Raw genomic sequence first — 17,011 nt, 5'->3', positions numbered from 1 at the left:
AATGCCAGATTGGAGCAACAGATCTGACGTCAGTGCTCCAGGTTGCTCATTTGCATATTTAGAAATAAATGAATATTTGAGGCACAAATTTTCATAGAGAAAATAGTGTTACAACCAGTAACTGTATTGCTGGTTTAATATGCTTTACCCTGGTGACAGACTCTCTTTAAAGCAAAGGTCCCACGTAGAGGACCGCAGTAAAAAAGCGCTGTGGGAAAAACCGTGGCGGTACGTTTCACAGTAAGTCTACAGAAGTTTCCTCTGCTATCATAACTGTAGGGAAACCGCTAGCGTTTCCGTAGGTATAATTGACATGCTGTGATTTACAAAAATGCAACAGTTTTGGAAATTGCAGCATTTTCGCTGCACGTATTTTTCTGCAATGTGTGGATGGTATTTGCTAGAATCCCATCCACAGTGCAGTGACTGTATAACGCTGGATTTCTTTGCTGCAGCGTTTACACCACAGCCAAACTGCATCATTTATGCCACATGGGGCACCCGGACTAAAAGTATTTAATGGATTAAGAGAACGTGGTCATCCACATTGTCCTATTCACACAGCATGGAGAAAGGGAGCAGCACTGGACAAAACTGATCTGGTTAGTGCAGAAAGGTACATAGATTGTAAGCTCTTGTGAGCAGGGCCCTCAGTTCCATTGTGTGAAATGACTTTCTTTGTAATGTATCTTTCTGTCTGTATTTGAACCCTACAAATTGTACAGTGCTGCGGAATATGTTGGCGCTATATAAATACAATTTATTATTATTATTATTATTAGTAACATGAAACAGACTCTATAGATAAGTCTTTTTAAAAATTTTATAGCATCTATACTATAGCAGCAGCCCAGAAAATGGCATGCCATAAATATACGGTGATCCTATACTAAAGATACATAGGCTGACTGTGATGATTTTACTATCTCTGTCCTAAATAAAAATGGAGATATTTTCCTTGATCTTCTTCTACCACCATTACTGAACACAATGGGCTTGGACTACGGTGTACTTGGTGGACGTCACATTGCAGCAGCGGTGAGCTGATCACATGTTGGACATTCACCAACTAACTTACTTTGCTTCTAGATTGGTTAATAGAATGTGACACAGTTGTGATCTGTATATTTTATTACATTGTTGACTGTTTAAAGGCATTGTCTACTTTGAGCATATCCTGTCTATCTTGCCTATAACAAGTCTGGGAATTCCATATTTGCATTCTTCCAAGGAATAACTATTCATTATATAGGGGCCTCATTATGGACGCCATATAATACTACATTTCCCCTGTAATAAGGTGGAAGGAAGTCTACAGCAGATCTTTTAGTTACAAGTCAGAACTTACATTTACAGATGGATTATTATTCTGAGTCAATATTACATTGCAAGAAATAGATCACTAAATTCTTTATGGCTTACTAGTTCTTGGTTACTGAGATAGTCAGGAAGTCATTATTGTATGTGTCTCATATTTACTCGATCACCCATTATACAATGTGCATGGATTAATGTCTGTATCAGATGTAGACGTTGCATTTTGCTGTATCAATATATCATTTTATGATGAATTAATAATCACTGTTCAAGCTCTTAGCGCCTTAATGGGTTTGCAACAGGATAAGACAAACATATCTGCAGAAACAATTCACCTGTCCATGGGCTGTAACTAACATTATATCTCGGCTCCATTCATTTCAATACAGCTGAGCTGCAATACTAGAGATACTAGAGTTTCTGGGAGAAAGCGGCCACGATTTACATATCCTGGAGCAAGTCTTTTAATGGTCATTTACTCTATGAGATTATCTCATCATACTGTATATGGTCACCATTGACCTGTGTACATACTGTATGTAACAAACAGAAGTCTACCTGATCTCTTCCTCTTTTTCACGTTTTAGCTCCATAACCTTCTTCTCCAGTTCCTTGGTCAGCTAAAGGAAAACAAACAACATTGCTTAATAAAGCACAAGGATCACTCATGTCCGTCTCTGCATTGATAAAGAGAGAGTGTTGGCGTAAAACACAGTGCCACTCCTGCCAATGGTTGTGTCTGGCATTGCAGCTCTGTCTATTAAAGTGAATATGTCTGTTTCTAGAAGAAAGCAGTCATATTATTGCAATCTTAGAAACCTCTTAAAGGTTTGATTGATACAACCGGTGTATCGAAAATGCAAACACATTCAAAAATCATTTGTGTGCATACTGTAAAGGCTGACTCTAGGGCGGCGAAAGGGCGGCCCAGACATGGATGGCCTCAACCCATTTATGAAAGTGAAAAAAAGGACCCATTCAGGCCTGTCTAGAGGAACTGTATTTTTGGCAATGTTCCTGTCATAGACAGAGCATGGAGGAAGTGCCAATTTCATCTTTGATTTTCTATGTGCACCACTGAATACAGAGTATTTTTATTGTAAATCCTTTAGAATAACATGGCTCTTCACCCAGATACAGTATAAAGTATTGCTGTCCACAGCTATTTTCTAGGGGGTATTTATAAGTTAACTGTCAGAAGACGTAAAGTCATAACCTTAGGTTAAGAAGGTTGTAAAGACCAAATCAACATCATCTTTACAGGTCTATAAACGTCCAAGTCATGTCACAAACACATTTTACAGACAGGGAGGAGCACATGAAAATTCCAAGCTATGCAATGATATACATATAAAAAGATATCTTTATTGCTACAATAAAAGACATTGATATCCATATCACTATAGTGCCCCGGGAAATAACACATTGCAGAGAATGGTATGATATCAGGAACCTGGTGTTAGACACTGCTGTAATGTCAATGGGGTTCTACTGCTCTTTAGCACTGTGGGATCTGGCTTTTGGGAATATTTGGGAGTCCAGACACAGATCACAAAACACTACATGTGAGCCAATTAAGGAGAGAAGTATTATGCAGGAATGTACATGTACTGCTCCATTTTTGGGATGCTTCTAAAAAGTGAGGACATAAGTGGACAATACACTGTAAGTTGTCCCATGTAAGAACATGATGAAACATGTAGCCCCTTTCTCCATCGCTGCAAGACATTAGTACCAACCACTGAGCCACCGTAAAGTCATCCATCTATTCCGGTTGTAATGGAAATCAATTCTCTGTGCAAGGGTTTCCTAACTGGTTTGCGGTGGCCTGCGCCTATATGTATCAGCCAATATTCATCATGGTTCTGCCATAATAATCTAACCTCCCCCATTATGCAAAGACTGCAGTAATAGACCCCTCAGTGTTAGAGAATCTCCATTGGAAGATGAGGAGGGTAAATATTAGGGGTCATCTAAGAGTTTCATGACTGGTGTAAAGTTGCATTTTCATTAACCTTGTGCCTTTATATAGCCTACATGTATAGGCTCTGTATCCCATGGTGACTTCTAATATTCTTATCATGCATGTAGATGGTACATATGTATTCCATGAACACGAGGGGCAATGCATACTCACTTTTTTCTGAGTTCTCTCATGTTCAGCTATCTCTTGCTCCAGCAGGGCAGTCAGTTTAGCAATTTGTTCTTGTAAATCCTCTACAATATTTTCTCTGTGAAAAAAAAAGTTAAACATGAACTCTCCAAATTTCATACCTGCTTGCAACACCATGGGCAATGATGATAAAGTCACTGACTCCTACCAATTTCTTTACTACTACCAGTATAGTATGGCATCATATGGCCAAGAGGCGCCACTTAGTGCTCTCAGAATAATCATACAGGAGACACCAGTAAGTAGAAAGCAGAGGGGACCAAGGCATTGTGTAGCCCCCCATATCTAAAGCAAAGGTTTTCCCCAGAAAGCCTCTTTAAGCCAAGCACAGAGCCCCATCATTTTAAAGGGTCTCTATAATTGGGAAAAGTCATTTTTAACTAAGCACATCCTTGCATAGCCTTTAGAAAGGCTATCCCACACATACCTTTTGTATGTAAATCACCTCAGTGGTTTTTGAATGAGCCCGTTTTTATTCATATGTTAATTAGCCTCTCCGTGCACCCATCGAGCACCCTCTGCTATTCTTTCCTATGTATGTATACAGCACAGGCTGCTGCTGCTGACTTCCTGCATCCTGTTTGCACACACATATAGGAGAGAATAGCAGAGATGAGTGCTGCTAGGAACTTCCTGTGCTGGCTGGAGGCTAATTAGCATATGAATAAAAACGGGCTCATTCAAAAACCACTGAGGCGATTTACATACAAAAGGTAGGTGTGGAATAGACTTTCTAAAGGCTATGCACGTATGTGCTTAGTTAAAAATGTCTTTTCCCAATGATAGAGCCCCTTTAAAGACATGTGAGGGTCCCAGCAGTTGGATCCCCACTATTTAATAATAATGGCATGTCCTACGAAAACTGAAAAGCACTCCTTAAAGGGGTTGGCCACTTTCAGACCAATATTGACAAACAAGTGTACAATAAAAAGATATACAATTTTCCAATATACTTTCTGTATCAATTCCTCACGGTTTTCTAGATTTCTGCTTTCTGTCATTCATTCTGTTACTTCTAGAGGATAAAAGTCTGACCACAGTCATGTGATTTATGGTCCATGGTCATGTGATGAGCACACAGGTGCACAGGTGATTACCAGGCAGATGTCTGATTATTGTGCTGTGACTATAACGAGCGGCACCTGTGTGTACATCACATGACCATGGACCGTAAATCACATGACCATGGTCAGACTTTTATCCTCTAGAAGTAACAGAATGAATGACAGCAAGAAATCTAGAAAACCGTGAGGAATTGATACAGAAAGTATATTGGAAAATTGTACAACTTTTTATTGTACACTTGTTTGTCAATATTGGTCTGAAAGTGGCCAACCCCTTTAAATATTCCAAAATTACTGAAAAGATAAATTGGTATAAAAATAAAAAACCTCTCTATTGGGAAAGCTCCTTGTATATTACAACATGTGTATTGTAGTTTCAATAGCGGACAGATTTACACTTTTATATTCAGTATACTTTCCTACCTTTGCTTGAGCGATTTCTCTCTCTTATTTGGCTTCTGCACACTTGCGTGTTCGGTATATCTGCAGATATAACAATTAGTATTTGGTTCATATAGGAGAATACTTAGATATATGCAGTAGCTGACTATTTCAAATAGATTAGAGAAGAAGAGGACCAAATATTGTAGTCTGGTGGGTTCCGGCAGCTAGGACCCCCACCACCCAGGAGAATGAAGATGTTTTGTCTTGCCAGAGAGGGCGTATCTGTGAGACCCCACTGCCTTATGAAAAGAGGATAAGAGATGCTACTTTTGGGTAGTGCACCTCTTGGTAAGAGACTGTTGACTGCTGGACATGCCTCTATGACACACTCATTAGACTGGTTATTTCAACCAATTGCTCAATATTCTAGGCCATTTTGGCCTACACAGCTATTAGTAAGAGCGGTGGTTACATGCGGACATGGGCACACAGCAGGCAGGCGCCAGATGGATCAGACAGACCATCCACTGACAAGCACAAGCAGCCCCCACACTTACACACCCCTGTTACTACAGGACCATTTGCATTGCTTAGCAGAAGGACAATTGGTTTCACAGAGCCCATGATGTGCCCTGTCATTGACAGTCAGCCACCACTGCCTTCACTTGCATTGATATTGTGAATGAGAAATCTGACTGCTATATATTTTATTGTCTACAGTATTGTCTTTAGTAACAAATCCAGGTGAGATGATGGTTGGGTTTGAGTATGGGAGGCCTTGTAGTGAGCAATTCAAGCCTGCCTTTGCTGCCGAGCGATGCACTGCCCCGACTACAGGTGTGATGATCTGTAGAGCCTTCACATATGACATTTGTCAGCCCTAGCAGGGTTGTGCAAGACATCCCGCGGCCACATATGTTGCCTCTTATGACAGGGGTTTGAGATGGCATTTTCCAGTATGATAATGCTCTCCCACACACAACAAGGGTCTCCCAGGAATGTCTCCACCAGATTGCAGCATTTGGGATATGGGATCTGCTGGGATGCCAGCTTCAGCAAACTATGATTGTGCAGGATCTACAATCGTAGCTGCAATTTCTATTGGCAAATGTGCCACAATATAGCAGATGAAACCTGTACACTTCCATGTCCAACCACACGCCATCTTGCATCCAAATTAAAGGTGGCCCTGCAGGGTACTAATACCTCCATTCAGTTGTATGGTTTCCCCCCAATATACTTACCCTTTGGCTCCAATAACGTAATCACTTAGATTTATTATCATTACATTCCCATATATAATGTTTGATTCTATTCTATCTCCTCTTTGGTGCATTGTTTCGTCAATGAGTGCACATTATTGTTTTATTTTTTCACCTTACCTAGGCTTGGGAGGCGACTCAGTATCTTCTGGCGTCTTGACACTTCCAAAAACCTGCTCTTCAAGTCTGACTTCAATATAGTCCTTGGAGCGCTTGATACTATAACCAGGTGATACAACCTCGTACTTCAATATGGAAATGAAAAATCAGAGCGGTTTGGAAAATCCTCTAAATCATTTTCTCATATCGGTTTACAACTTATAATAAGTCACAAGACTAGTCAAGCGTTAAAGTTTTTGGAATTAAATTGTGACAATTTGGCAAACAATAAGCAAGTTACGCACTAGGTGCATTCCTAAACAGCTTATATTACTAGAACGGTGGGTTGTGTACGCGACTTTACAATGTGTTACCACAACAACGTAATTACATTTCTACACCTTTGGTTGGCACCGGTCTAGGTACACATACATGTAATTATGTGAAATACTGCACGTGATAGGACATACCTCCATGTGCTGCAGTTATTCTTAATAATAAAATAGCTGCTGAACATTAACACCTTATCACTATACAAATACATTGTATCAGGTGTCTGTACAAGGTCTGGAGTAACACTTCTTGTAGATCTATTTCCAATAAGAAAAGTCTCATAGAGCATTACTCTGACATTTTTGATCACCAATATTCAGAAATTAGAATTGCTATTAAAATGCTGAATCCTGGACACACGATTAATGCATACATCTACATTCTTAAAAGTTAGGTGATAAATGTGCAATAGATAACCCGTCCCCTCACTATTCAATAAAACAGAAGTCTTAAAGGGATCCTATCATTTAAACTCAATTTTTTCTAACTATTATGTAGGAATAGCCTTAAGAAAGTCTATTCTTCTCCTACCTTTAGATGTGTTCTCTGCGCCGCCATTTCATAGAAATCCCGTTTTTTTTTTTTTTTAATTCAAAAATAGAAATCCCGTTTTTCGCAGGTATGCAAATTAGTTCTCTCGTGACACTGGGGGCGTCCCCAATGCTGCGAGAGAACTCTCCAGCGCCGCCTCCATCTTCTTCAGGAAAGGGTCTTCTTCACGTCTTCTTCCGACGGTGGCTTCAAACTTCTAGGCCTCGGGAAAAGCCCAGTGCGATACTGTGTAAGCGACCATTTTCTTGTGGCCGGCGGGCATGTGCAGTCAGCTTTGCCCTAGGCCTAGAAGTTTGAAGCCAAGCCCCAGAAGAAGACGCGAAGAAGACCCGTTCCTAAAGAAGATGGAGGCGGCGCTGGAGAGAGTTCTCTCGCAGCATTGGGGACGCCACCACTGCTGTTTGAGCACTGGGGCCTGCCCCCAGTGCTGCGAGAGAACTCATTTGCATACCAGCGAAAAGAGGGATTTCTACGGAACGGTGGCGCGGAGAAGACATCTAAAGGTAGGAGACGAATAGCCTTTTTTAAGGCTATTCCTATGTGATAGGCAGAAAAAATGGAATTTAAATGTTAGGATCCCTTTATGCACAACCACATTAAGGAGGAAATTGAATGGAGCAGTGGTCGAGCATGTGCAGTGGGATGTGGGAGTGGCAAGGAGCATGTGACCATTACTTCATTCATACTCCTCCTTAACGTAGTTGTGAGTGGAAGGAGCCGGCGGGTGGGGACCTTATTCTAATCATTGGTAAGTATATACCCCCCCATTTGTATTGTTACAACGAAATCCATACATTTAAATCCCATGAGACAGATGTAGATAAATCACATAAAGAAGAGAAATCAGAAGGTCAGATATCTATAACTGTAAAGAATAAGGTTCTTCATCATACTGTATTTCTGAGTAATAAAACCAACCTCAGTAGATCCCCGGCTTTTAGTTCTTGAGCCAGAAAGTCTTGGACCTGTCCACTTTCTGTGTAAAGAATCAATGAAAAGAAAGCTTACAACATAAGGAAAATGTCATTTCAATAAATATAATAAAATGCATGTCAAAAACTAAAAAAACAACAACACACAAACAGTTACCCCTCACTCTAAGGGGCAAATACCAGGCTCCAGGGAAGGAGATACAGATGATAATATTACCCCCTATCCATCAATGTAACCTCCATTCTGCAGGAATGTATATCTTACTCATAAGTAAAAAAAAAAAAAAAAAAAAAAAGTTGAATCCAAAGGCATCCATAAAAAAGGAACAAATCTACACACAGACACGAAGATACACAACACTGTAAACCGCCTTTGGTAGATAATTGTATTATCCACATTAATGCACAGGAGAGAATATTCACTTATTGGTCCAAAATCGATTTACATGCACTTTGTATAGATGGCTGAACAAACACAAAGCAAAGAAGCAAAGAAGAAACTAAAGGACATACTTGGCATGAGAAGATGACTTGGCAGACAACAGATCTCTTCCAGGGTCTCTTAGAGTAGTAAATGTGGGGGGAGATGTCCTGCAAGAATAAAAAATTATTCTAGATCATACAAGCAACATTTTTGAAGCCATGATATGGATTCCCAATGTGTAGTTCCAAATATTAAGGAATAATTAATATTGTAAATCTAATTTCCAATGCAGGATTTGAAATATATTTTGTAAGGCACTTTGGTATTTGAAGGACCTTCCATGGACACCAGGTCTCCATGGTCAGGGATATTTTGCACGTAAAGTTATTGGACATTTCATGAGGTCACATGTTGTCCCCTGTAGGTCAGTCAAGAAGCCAAGGAATATCAAACCTCCAAAAAACCCACTTTGTTGTGTTAAACCCATATGTGAGGTTATTACCGTGGTCTGTGTTGGTTTCCGCTGTACATTTCCTTTGGAGGGCTTCCATTTCTAGATCCTGAGCTTACATAATTGAAAGACAATCCTGTATAAGTGGCCATGGCAAGATGCTTTCAGCTCCTCCTACATAAGAAATGAGAGATACTGTCAGAACAGTAACAAATAACCATGGAGCCCGATAGCAAAACTTGTGAACTCCACAAATGTAACAGCCGGAACACTGGGATAATAATGCACATGGGGACGTCACAGTACAGGGTAGTGGAAAGTAACAAAACTCTTAGACGATTTCCTTCTGTTTAATCCACTCCTGATTTTGGCTCAAAAAATTAAACAAAATCTGCAACAATAAACACTGAGATGAGGCTAATGCACACAGTGATGTCACAGTACAGGGTAATGCACACAGTGATGTCACAGTACAGGGTAATGCACACAGTGATGTCACAGTACAGGGTAATGCACACAGTGATGTCACAGTACAGGGTAATGCACACAGTGATGTCACAGTACAGGGTAATGCACACAGTGATGTCACAATATCAATGTAATGCGAACAATGATGTCACACTAGAAAGTGATGCACACAGTGATGTCACACTACAGGCTAATGCACATAGTGATGTCACAGTATCGGAGTAATGCGAACAGTGATGTCACAGTACAGAGATAATACACACAGTGATGTCACAGTACGGACTAATGCACACAGGTATGTCACAGTACAGACTAATGCACACAGGTATGTCACAGTACAGGCTAATGCACATAGTGATGTCACAGTACAGGCTAATGCACATAGTGATGTCACAGTACAGACTAATGCACACAGTATCAGAGTAATGCGAACAGTGATGTCACACTAGAAAGTGATGCACACAGTGATGTCACAGTATCGGAGTAATGCGAACAGTGATGTCACAGTACAGGCTAATGCACACAGTGATGTCACAGTACAGGCTAATGCACACAGTGATGTCACAGTACAGGCTAATGCACACAGTGATGTCACAGTACAGGCTAATGCACACAGTGATGTAACAGTATCGGAGTAATGCGAACAGTGATGTCACAGTATCAGAGTAATACACACAGTTATGTCACACTACAGGGTAATGCACACAGTGATGTCATAGTATTAGAGTAAGGCACACAGTGATGTCACAGTACAAGATAACGCACACACAGTGATGTCACAGTATCAGGATGATGCAAACGCAATAATGTCACAGATTAGAGATAATGCCAACTATGACATCATAGCACAGAGACAAGGTACATACAATTATAATGATGTCCCAGTAAAGTAATGGAGGTGCATTCCGTTTTCTACATCCCCTTCCATCAGCCATAATATCACTACTTGTACTCTAGATCTCAGTTGAAATGACCCCTAGTTTGGCCACATAGCAGCGGCTAGGTTTGGTACCCTGGTAGTTACGCCCATGGATACAGTTTAGTAAAAGTGGACATACACCTGAAATGTCCTAGTGATTTTTCTTTCTATCTTCCATTTAGTACATACAGCGAACCTCTGCAGAACATGGAAGACTGCTGGGGATTTACTCCACAAACAGCAAGAAGGTATTGCAAGCAATATAAGGCACCTCTTATACAGTCCTATGAAAAAGTTTGGGCACCCCTATTAATCTTAATCATTTTTAGTTCTAAATATTTTGGTGTTTGCAACAGCCATTTCAGTTTGATCTATCTAATAACTGATGGACACAGTAATATTTCAGGATTGAAATGAGGTTTATTGTACTAACAGAAAATGCGCAATATGCATTAAACCAAAATTTGACCGGTGCAAAAATATGGGCACCTCAACAGAAAAGTGACATTAATATTTAGTACATCCTCCTTTTGCAAAGATAACAGCCTCTAGTCGCTTCCTGTAGCTTTTAATCAGTTCCTGGATAAAGGTATTTTGGACCATTTCTTTCTACAAAACAATTCAAGTTCAGTTAAGTTAGATGGTCGCCGAACATGGACAGCCCGCTCTCAAATGATCTGAAAACAAAGATTGTTCAACATAGTTGTTCAGGGGAAGGATACAAAACGTTGTCTCAGAGATTTAACCTGTCAGTTTCCACTGTGAGGAACATAGTAAGGAAATGGAAGACCACAGGGACAGTTCTTGTTAAGCCCAGAAGTGGCAGGCCAAGAAAAATATCAGAAAGGCAGAGAAGAAGAATGGTGAGAACAGTCAAGGACAATCCACAGACCACCTCCAAAGAGCTGCAGCATCATCTTGCTGCAGATGGTGTCACTGTGCATCAGTCAGCAATACAGCGCACTTTGCACAAGGAGAAGCTGTCAGGGAGAGTGATGAGAAAGAAGCCGTTTCTGCACGTACGCCACAAATAGAGTTGCCTGAGGTATGCAAAAGCACATTTGGAGAAGCCAACTTCATTTTGGAAACAAAGATTGAGTTGTTTGGTTATAAAAAAAGGCGTTATGCATGGCGTCCAAAAAGAAACAGCATTCCAAGAAAAACACTTGCTACCCACTGTAAAATTTGGTGGAGGTTCCATCATGCTTTGGGGCTGTGTGGCCAATGCCGGCACCGGGAATCTTGGTGAAGTTGAGGGTCGCATGGATTCCACTCAGTATCAGCAGATTCTTGAGAATAATGTTCAAGAATCAGTGACGAAGTTGAAGTTACGCCGGGGATGGATATTTCAGCAAGACAATGATCCAAAACACTGCTCCAAATCAACTCAGGCATTCATGCAGAGGAACAATTACAATGTTCTGGAATGGCCATCCCAGTCCCCAGACCTGAATATCATTGAACATCTGTGGGATGATTTGAAGCGGGCTGTCCATGCTCGGCGACCATCTAACTTAACTGAACTTGAATTGTTTGTCCAAAATACCTTTATCCAGGAACTGATTAAAAGCTACAGGAAGCGACTAGAGGCTGTTATCTTTGCAAAAGGAGGATCTACTAAATATTAATGTCACTTTTCTGTTGAGGTGCCCATACTTTTGCACCGGTCAAATTTTGGTTTAATGCATATTGCACATTTTCTGTTAGTACAATAAACCTCATTTCAATCCTGAAATATTACTGTGTCCATCAGTTATTAGATATATCAAACTGAAATGGCTGCTGCAAACACCAAAATATTTAGAACTAAAAATGATTAAGATTAATAGGGGTGCCCAAACTTTTTCATAGGACTGTATATGGAGAATTTCTCACTATAGGAAGTGATGGCACATTGATATGTTATACCATCACTTACCGTGTGCCAGGATATATTGTTAATGTGGGTTTGTCTAATCGCACTGAAAAGGCATTGTGTACGGGCAGCCATATGATAAGCAAAGCAGAACACCCAAATTACATCAGATTTCTATACTGCTAATAAGTAGCAATGGATAACACAAAGTTTAGGAATATAAAACACAAATGTAAGAGTTTCCAGCTAATACGGCATGTTACACTTTCGCGTATTAGACATACTGACCTCTGTAGCTGTAGCCCGGGGTACATTGTGTTCTCTTAGACGGGGATTTTACTGCCTGGTTGTCAGGATTTCAAAAACCACTTCAGCAGCTTAGGTTTACATGATCTCCATAGGGACAATGCGGCCTCACCTGACTGGTCACACTGTCACACATGGCAAACTATTTCGCAAAGACTGATTTTAACCTCTTCTATGCCAAAGGTGTGGCAGATCAAATAAACCTGTACGCTCAACAGGTCTTGATTCAGTACATATAACTAAAATACATACATAGATTTTCCTAGAAACTTTAAATTGGTGCACAAATTATGTTCACGGATGCTAAAAAAAAAAAAAAACCCAGTATATTCTGGTATATATATATATATATATATATATATATATATATTTCATAGAATTCTCCCGGATCCATATTGTGATGATGTACAGTCATGTGAAAAAGTAAGGCCACGTTCACATCATCATTATTAATGCCTATTGCAGTCATCATGTCTTCCATTATGTTTGTTTACACGTGTATTGGAAGAAATGGTCATGTACACAGGAATTTTTCTTCTGTCAGAAAGTTATACACATAATGGAAAAAGCTTCAGTCACGTTTTTTACATTAGGGTGATTGTAGACGGACACTGATGTAGACGGACACCAATGAAGGCGGTTCAGTCTGCATCTGTCTTTTAATGTCTGTTGAGCTCATCCTTAAATGGATGAGAGCAGTGTACATTAAATAATGGCAGTGTGAATGTACCCCAAGGGCATTGTATGGAAAATTTTTGATTTCTTACTTATGCGACCATCAATATTAGGTCTGGTTCACATCTGCATTCGGTATTTCGTTCAGGGAATCCGCTTGAGGACACTCCTGAACGGAATAGTGAGCGCTTTGACAAACGTTGAGCTTATGAAGGCACACGGACCCCATAGTCTTTAATGGGGTCCGTATGTTTTCCTTGTGGTGTCCACACTGAACATGCGGAGAGAAAACACACAGACCCCATTATAGTCTATGGCAGGGGTGGGCAATTAATTTTTCCCATGGGGCCACATGAGAAATTGTAACGGTTCTAGAGGGCCATGCGCGCCACTGAAAATTTAGCTCCACCCACTTCTCCGCTGACTCCGCCCATTCTAAATAATTTTTCCATGTGCCCCACAAAGTAAAATCCTCCTACAGTCACCCTAACATTACACCCCCCCACATTATAACGTTTTCCTCCAAATGTCCCACAGTATTAAGTCCCTCTCCTGGTGTCCCAGTATAAACTGGTAGAAACTAGAGGGAACATTAAACTGGGGCAGCTGGAGGGGGACATTAAACTGGGGGCAACTAGAGGCAGACATGTCTCCTTCCAGCTACCCCCCCCCCCCATGGTTTAATATCCTCCTCCAGCTGCCCCAGTTTAATGTGCCCCCTCCATCTGCATTCAGTGTAACTGCCCCCCTACATCTGCCCCTATAGTTCCCCTTCTTGATCACACATGCTGTCTCTCCTCTCCTTAGCTTTCTCTTTATCATCCAGCAGCCTCCATTGCCGGCAGTTTGCAGCAAGCACACAGTCCCGTGTGGCTCCGCCCACTAATGAGTCATAGCCTATCCTGGTGATAGGGTGTGATGACATCATCACAGGTCCTTGAAAAAACTTCCACTAGCTATGCGGGCCAGATAGAAGAAATCAGAGGGCTGGATGTCGCCCGCGGGCCGCACATTGCCCAGGTCTGGTCTACGGGGTCTGTGTGCTTTCATAAGGTCACCACTTGTCTATGCGTTCGGTATTCTGTTCAGGGGGTCCCCAAGCGACTACCCGAATGGAATACTGAACACAGAGGTTAACCAGGCCTGAGCTGCGACACAAAGCACAGCCCAAACTCAACATACAACACAATGCTTGGTATTAGGTGTAGAGGCCACTCTGCATATCAGGACATGGAGGTCTTAAAATTGCTGATCACTGGGGCTCATGGGTGTTGGACCTCTAACAATACGATATTGATGAACCTAAGTCTGGCAAAATCCCTTTAAATTGCTTTTTAATATTGTCTGTGTTTTCTGTGCTGCCCTATTATAGCATAAGGAGGGATCCTGGAGGACGACTTACCATGTATGATACTATGATACTACCAAAAAAAAATAAAAAATCAGCTTAAGTCTGTTAAAAAGTACAAAGATCGAAAATGTTTATTGGTGATAACATAAAAACAACGAATACAATATAATATAATAAAGTCAACATATTTAAAGCAATGGTGCAACAAGGCATATATACATAAATACAAGGAATTAAATAGATTTTAAAAACAGATTTGTTAATCTTTAGGATAAATAACTGGATTTTTTTCTTTTTTCGGGACTATTTCTCCATTGCTAGGCCCCCTAGGTCATGTCATAGTATGTATACATAGCAACACAGGATGAAGATTACGGGACATAAAACCGAAGTTGCAACTTCACACGAACTCTAAAAACTTGGGAAGAATCTGAAGGAAAATTGTTACATGACATTGTTGCTTTTTGATATTGTACGTAACAGAAATAGGAGATTGATTTAAAAATAACCTTTAAAGCTGCACGAAAATCACTAGAAATTTTAACCGCTTATATAACAGTGGTCACAAGCTGAGGATATATATAAAGATCTTGTAGTTACGCATGAGCAGATAATGTATATGGCTTAAAGAGGACCTGCAATGTCTCATGATGTACCTGCATTTGTATCCACCTTGGAATAACTTCACTCTGTTGTTCCTCCTGGAAATGTACAAATAAATTGATAGCTTGGGGTTACAATTCATTACGTGAAGCAACTGGATCTACAGACTCCGATACTTGGGGCTTACAATCCCACTGTGTACAGACATACCCCTTTGGCAATAAGAATTGTAACATTCAGATGGTAAAGGGGTTGCCCACGACAGGGTGCAAATACCTAAATGGTGGGGAGGCCAACAGTTGGTGCCCAGTTTGGGCTTGTATCTGGTTCCTGTGCTATACAGTGGAGACAGAAGCAGATAGCTCTGTATACTGTATAGTGGCCGGGCACTGTCACTGCATCTCACTGGGAGCATAGCCATTATATAGTGTATGGAGAGATCTGTTTCGTCCTCCATGGACCTGATCAGTGCGGGGGAGCGCTGCTGTTAGCCCTGCAATGATCAGATATTTATAGATCATACCAAGGATAGGCCATGAAAAAAATTCTTAGACAATCTTTTAATTTATTTAGACATTTCCAGGAGGAATAATCAAGGAATTGTATGACACAGATCTAAGAAAGTTAATTTTTTAGGTAATGCAAGTATGGTATTTACTATATTAAACAAGTCAGTAGATGACGGGTTGTCTTTATTAGAGACACGACATGACCACAATCCCGCTTGCAGCATTCCCATGACTTCCAGTGACCTAGAAATACTGGGATTCATAACAAACAGACCAACCCGCGTGGATCTGCCATTCTATAAGCTGTAGGGATATTTAATATTAACAAAAGCACTAAAATAACATCACTTGTCACAGTTTTAGCCACTGATGCCTGTCTAAAGGTTGTCAACAGGAAACATTCAAGTGGATACATCCTGCAACTTCCATCAAGGTCAAGGGGAATTTCTAGCAGAAAATGGCACAATGTTACTTCTAATGAACAGGTCACAAACAAGAACAAATATAGTTAGCGCTAGATTTACAGTAATCCACAGGGCCGGCAAAGGAATTCCTGTAATCATGGCCATTTATTGATGGGATTGATGGCCACATATGTGTGTTTAAAGGGATTCTACCATTAAAATCTCTTTTTTTGTGGATAAGACGTTGGAATAGCCTTTAGAAAGGCTATTCGTCTCTTACCTTTAGATGTGGTCTCCGCTGCGCCGTTCCTTAGAAATATCGTTTTTTACCGGTATGCAAATTAGTTCTCTCGCAGCGATGGGGGCGGGCCCCAGCACTGGAAATGCGATGGGGTGTCTCCACTGCTGCTGGAGAACACTATCCTGTGACGCCTCTATCTTTGGCTGGATCCTCCCCTTCGCTGTCGTCTTCCTCCTGTGTCACCTCCGACGCCTGCGCAGTTGGCTCTGCCAGTGAAACACCAGCAGAGCCGAGTGCGAATGCCGGCCAGCGGCCATTTTTGGGAGGCCGCTCCTGCATTGAACTACAAAAGCAAGAGCGGCCCCCCCAAAAAATGGCCGCCGGCCGGCATGTGCAGTCTGCTCTACTAGTGTCTCACTGGCAGAGCCAACTGCGCAGGCGTTGGAGGTGACGCAGGAGGAAGACGACAGAGAAGGGGAGGATCCAGTCGAAGATAGAGGCGTCGCAGGATCGTGTTCTCGAGCAGCAGTGGGGCCCGCCCCCATCACTGCGAGAGAACTAATTTACATACTGGTAAAAAACTGTATTTCTAAGGAACGGCGCGGCGGAGATCAAATCTAAAAGGTAAGAGACAAATAGCCTTTCCAAAAGCTATTCTGACGTCTTATCCAAAAAAAAAGAGGTTTTAA

At 41.1% G+C, this 17,011-nt stretch overlaps 1 protein-coding gene and 1 long non-coding RNA gene across 2 annotated transcripts in view; one reads left to right on the top strand and one right to left on the bottom strand.

The window, feature by feature from the left end:
- The window catches only part of FLACC1 (flagellum associated containing coiled-coil domains 1), a 35,144-nt gene extending 22,542 nt beyond the window's left edge, over positions 1-12,602 (bottom strand). Inside the window, exons 1-8 of the mRNA XM_075284111.1 lie at positions 12,522-12,602; positions 9,043-9,162; positions 8,630-8,707; positions 8,103-8,160; positions 6,321-6,445; positions 4,978-5,037; positions 3,455-3,548; positions 1,876-1,937 (exon numbers count right to left, since the gene is read on the bottom strand). Coding sequence (XP_075140212.1) covers positions 1,876-1,937; positions 3,455-3,548; positions 4,978-5,037; positions 6,321-6,445; positions 8,103-8,160; positions 8,630-8,707; positions 9,043-9,143 — 578 coding nt within the window. The 5' untranslated portion in view covers positions 9,144-9,162; positions 12,522-12,602. The remainder of the gene's footprint in view (positions 1-1,875; positions 1,938-3,454; positions 3,549-4,977; positions 5,038-6,320; positions 6,446-8,102; positions 8,161-8,629; positions 8,708-9,042; positions 9,163-12,521) is intronic.
- On the top strand, positions 9,609-10,174 carry LOC142216969 (uncharacterized). The gene is made up of 3 exons (XR_012717369.1): positions 9,609-9,648; positions 10,032-10,093; positions 10,126-10,174. It is a non-coding gene; the product is annotated as an uncharacterized LOC142216969 (long non-coding RNA).
- Positions 12,603-17,011: the final 4,409 nt, after the last annotated feature.

Source organism: Leptodactylus fuscus, chromosome 8, assembly GCF_031893055.1.
Source record: "Leptodactylus fuscus isolate aLepFus1 chromosome 8, aLepFus1.hap2, whole genome shotgun sequence".
Taxonomy (NCBI): Eukaryota; Metazoa; Chordata; class Amphibia; order Anura; family Leptodactylidae; genus Leptodactylus; species Leptodactylus fuscus.
The sequence above is the reverse complement of the archived record's forward strand: the minus strand, read 5'-3'. Positions and strand labels throughout refer to the sequence as shown.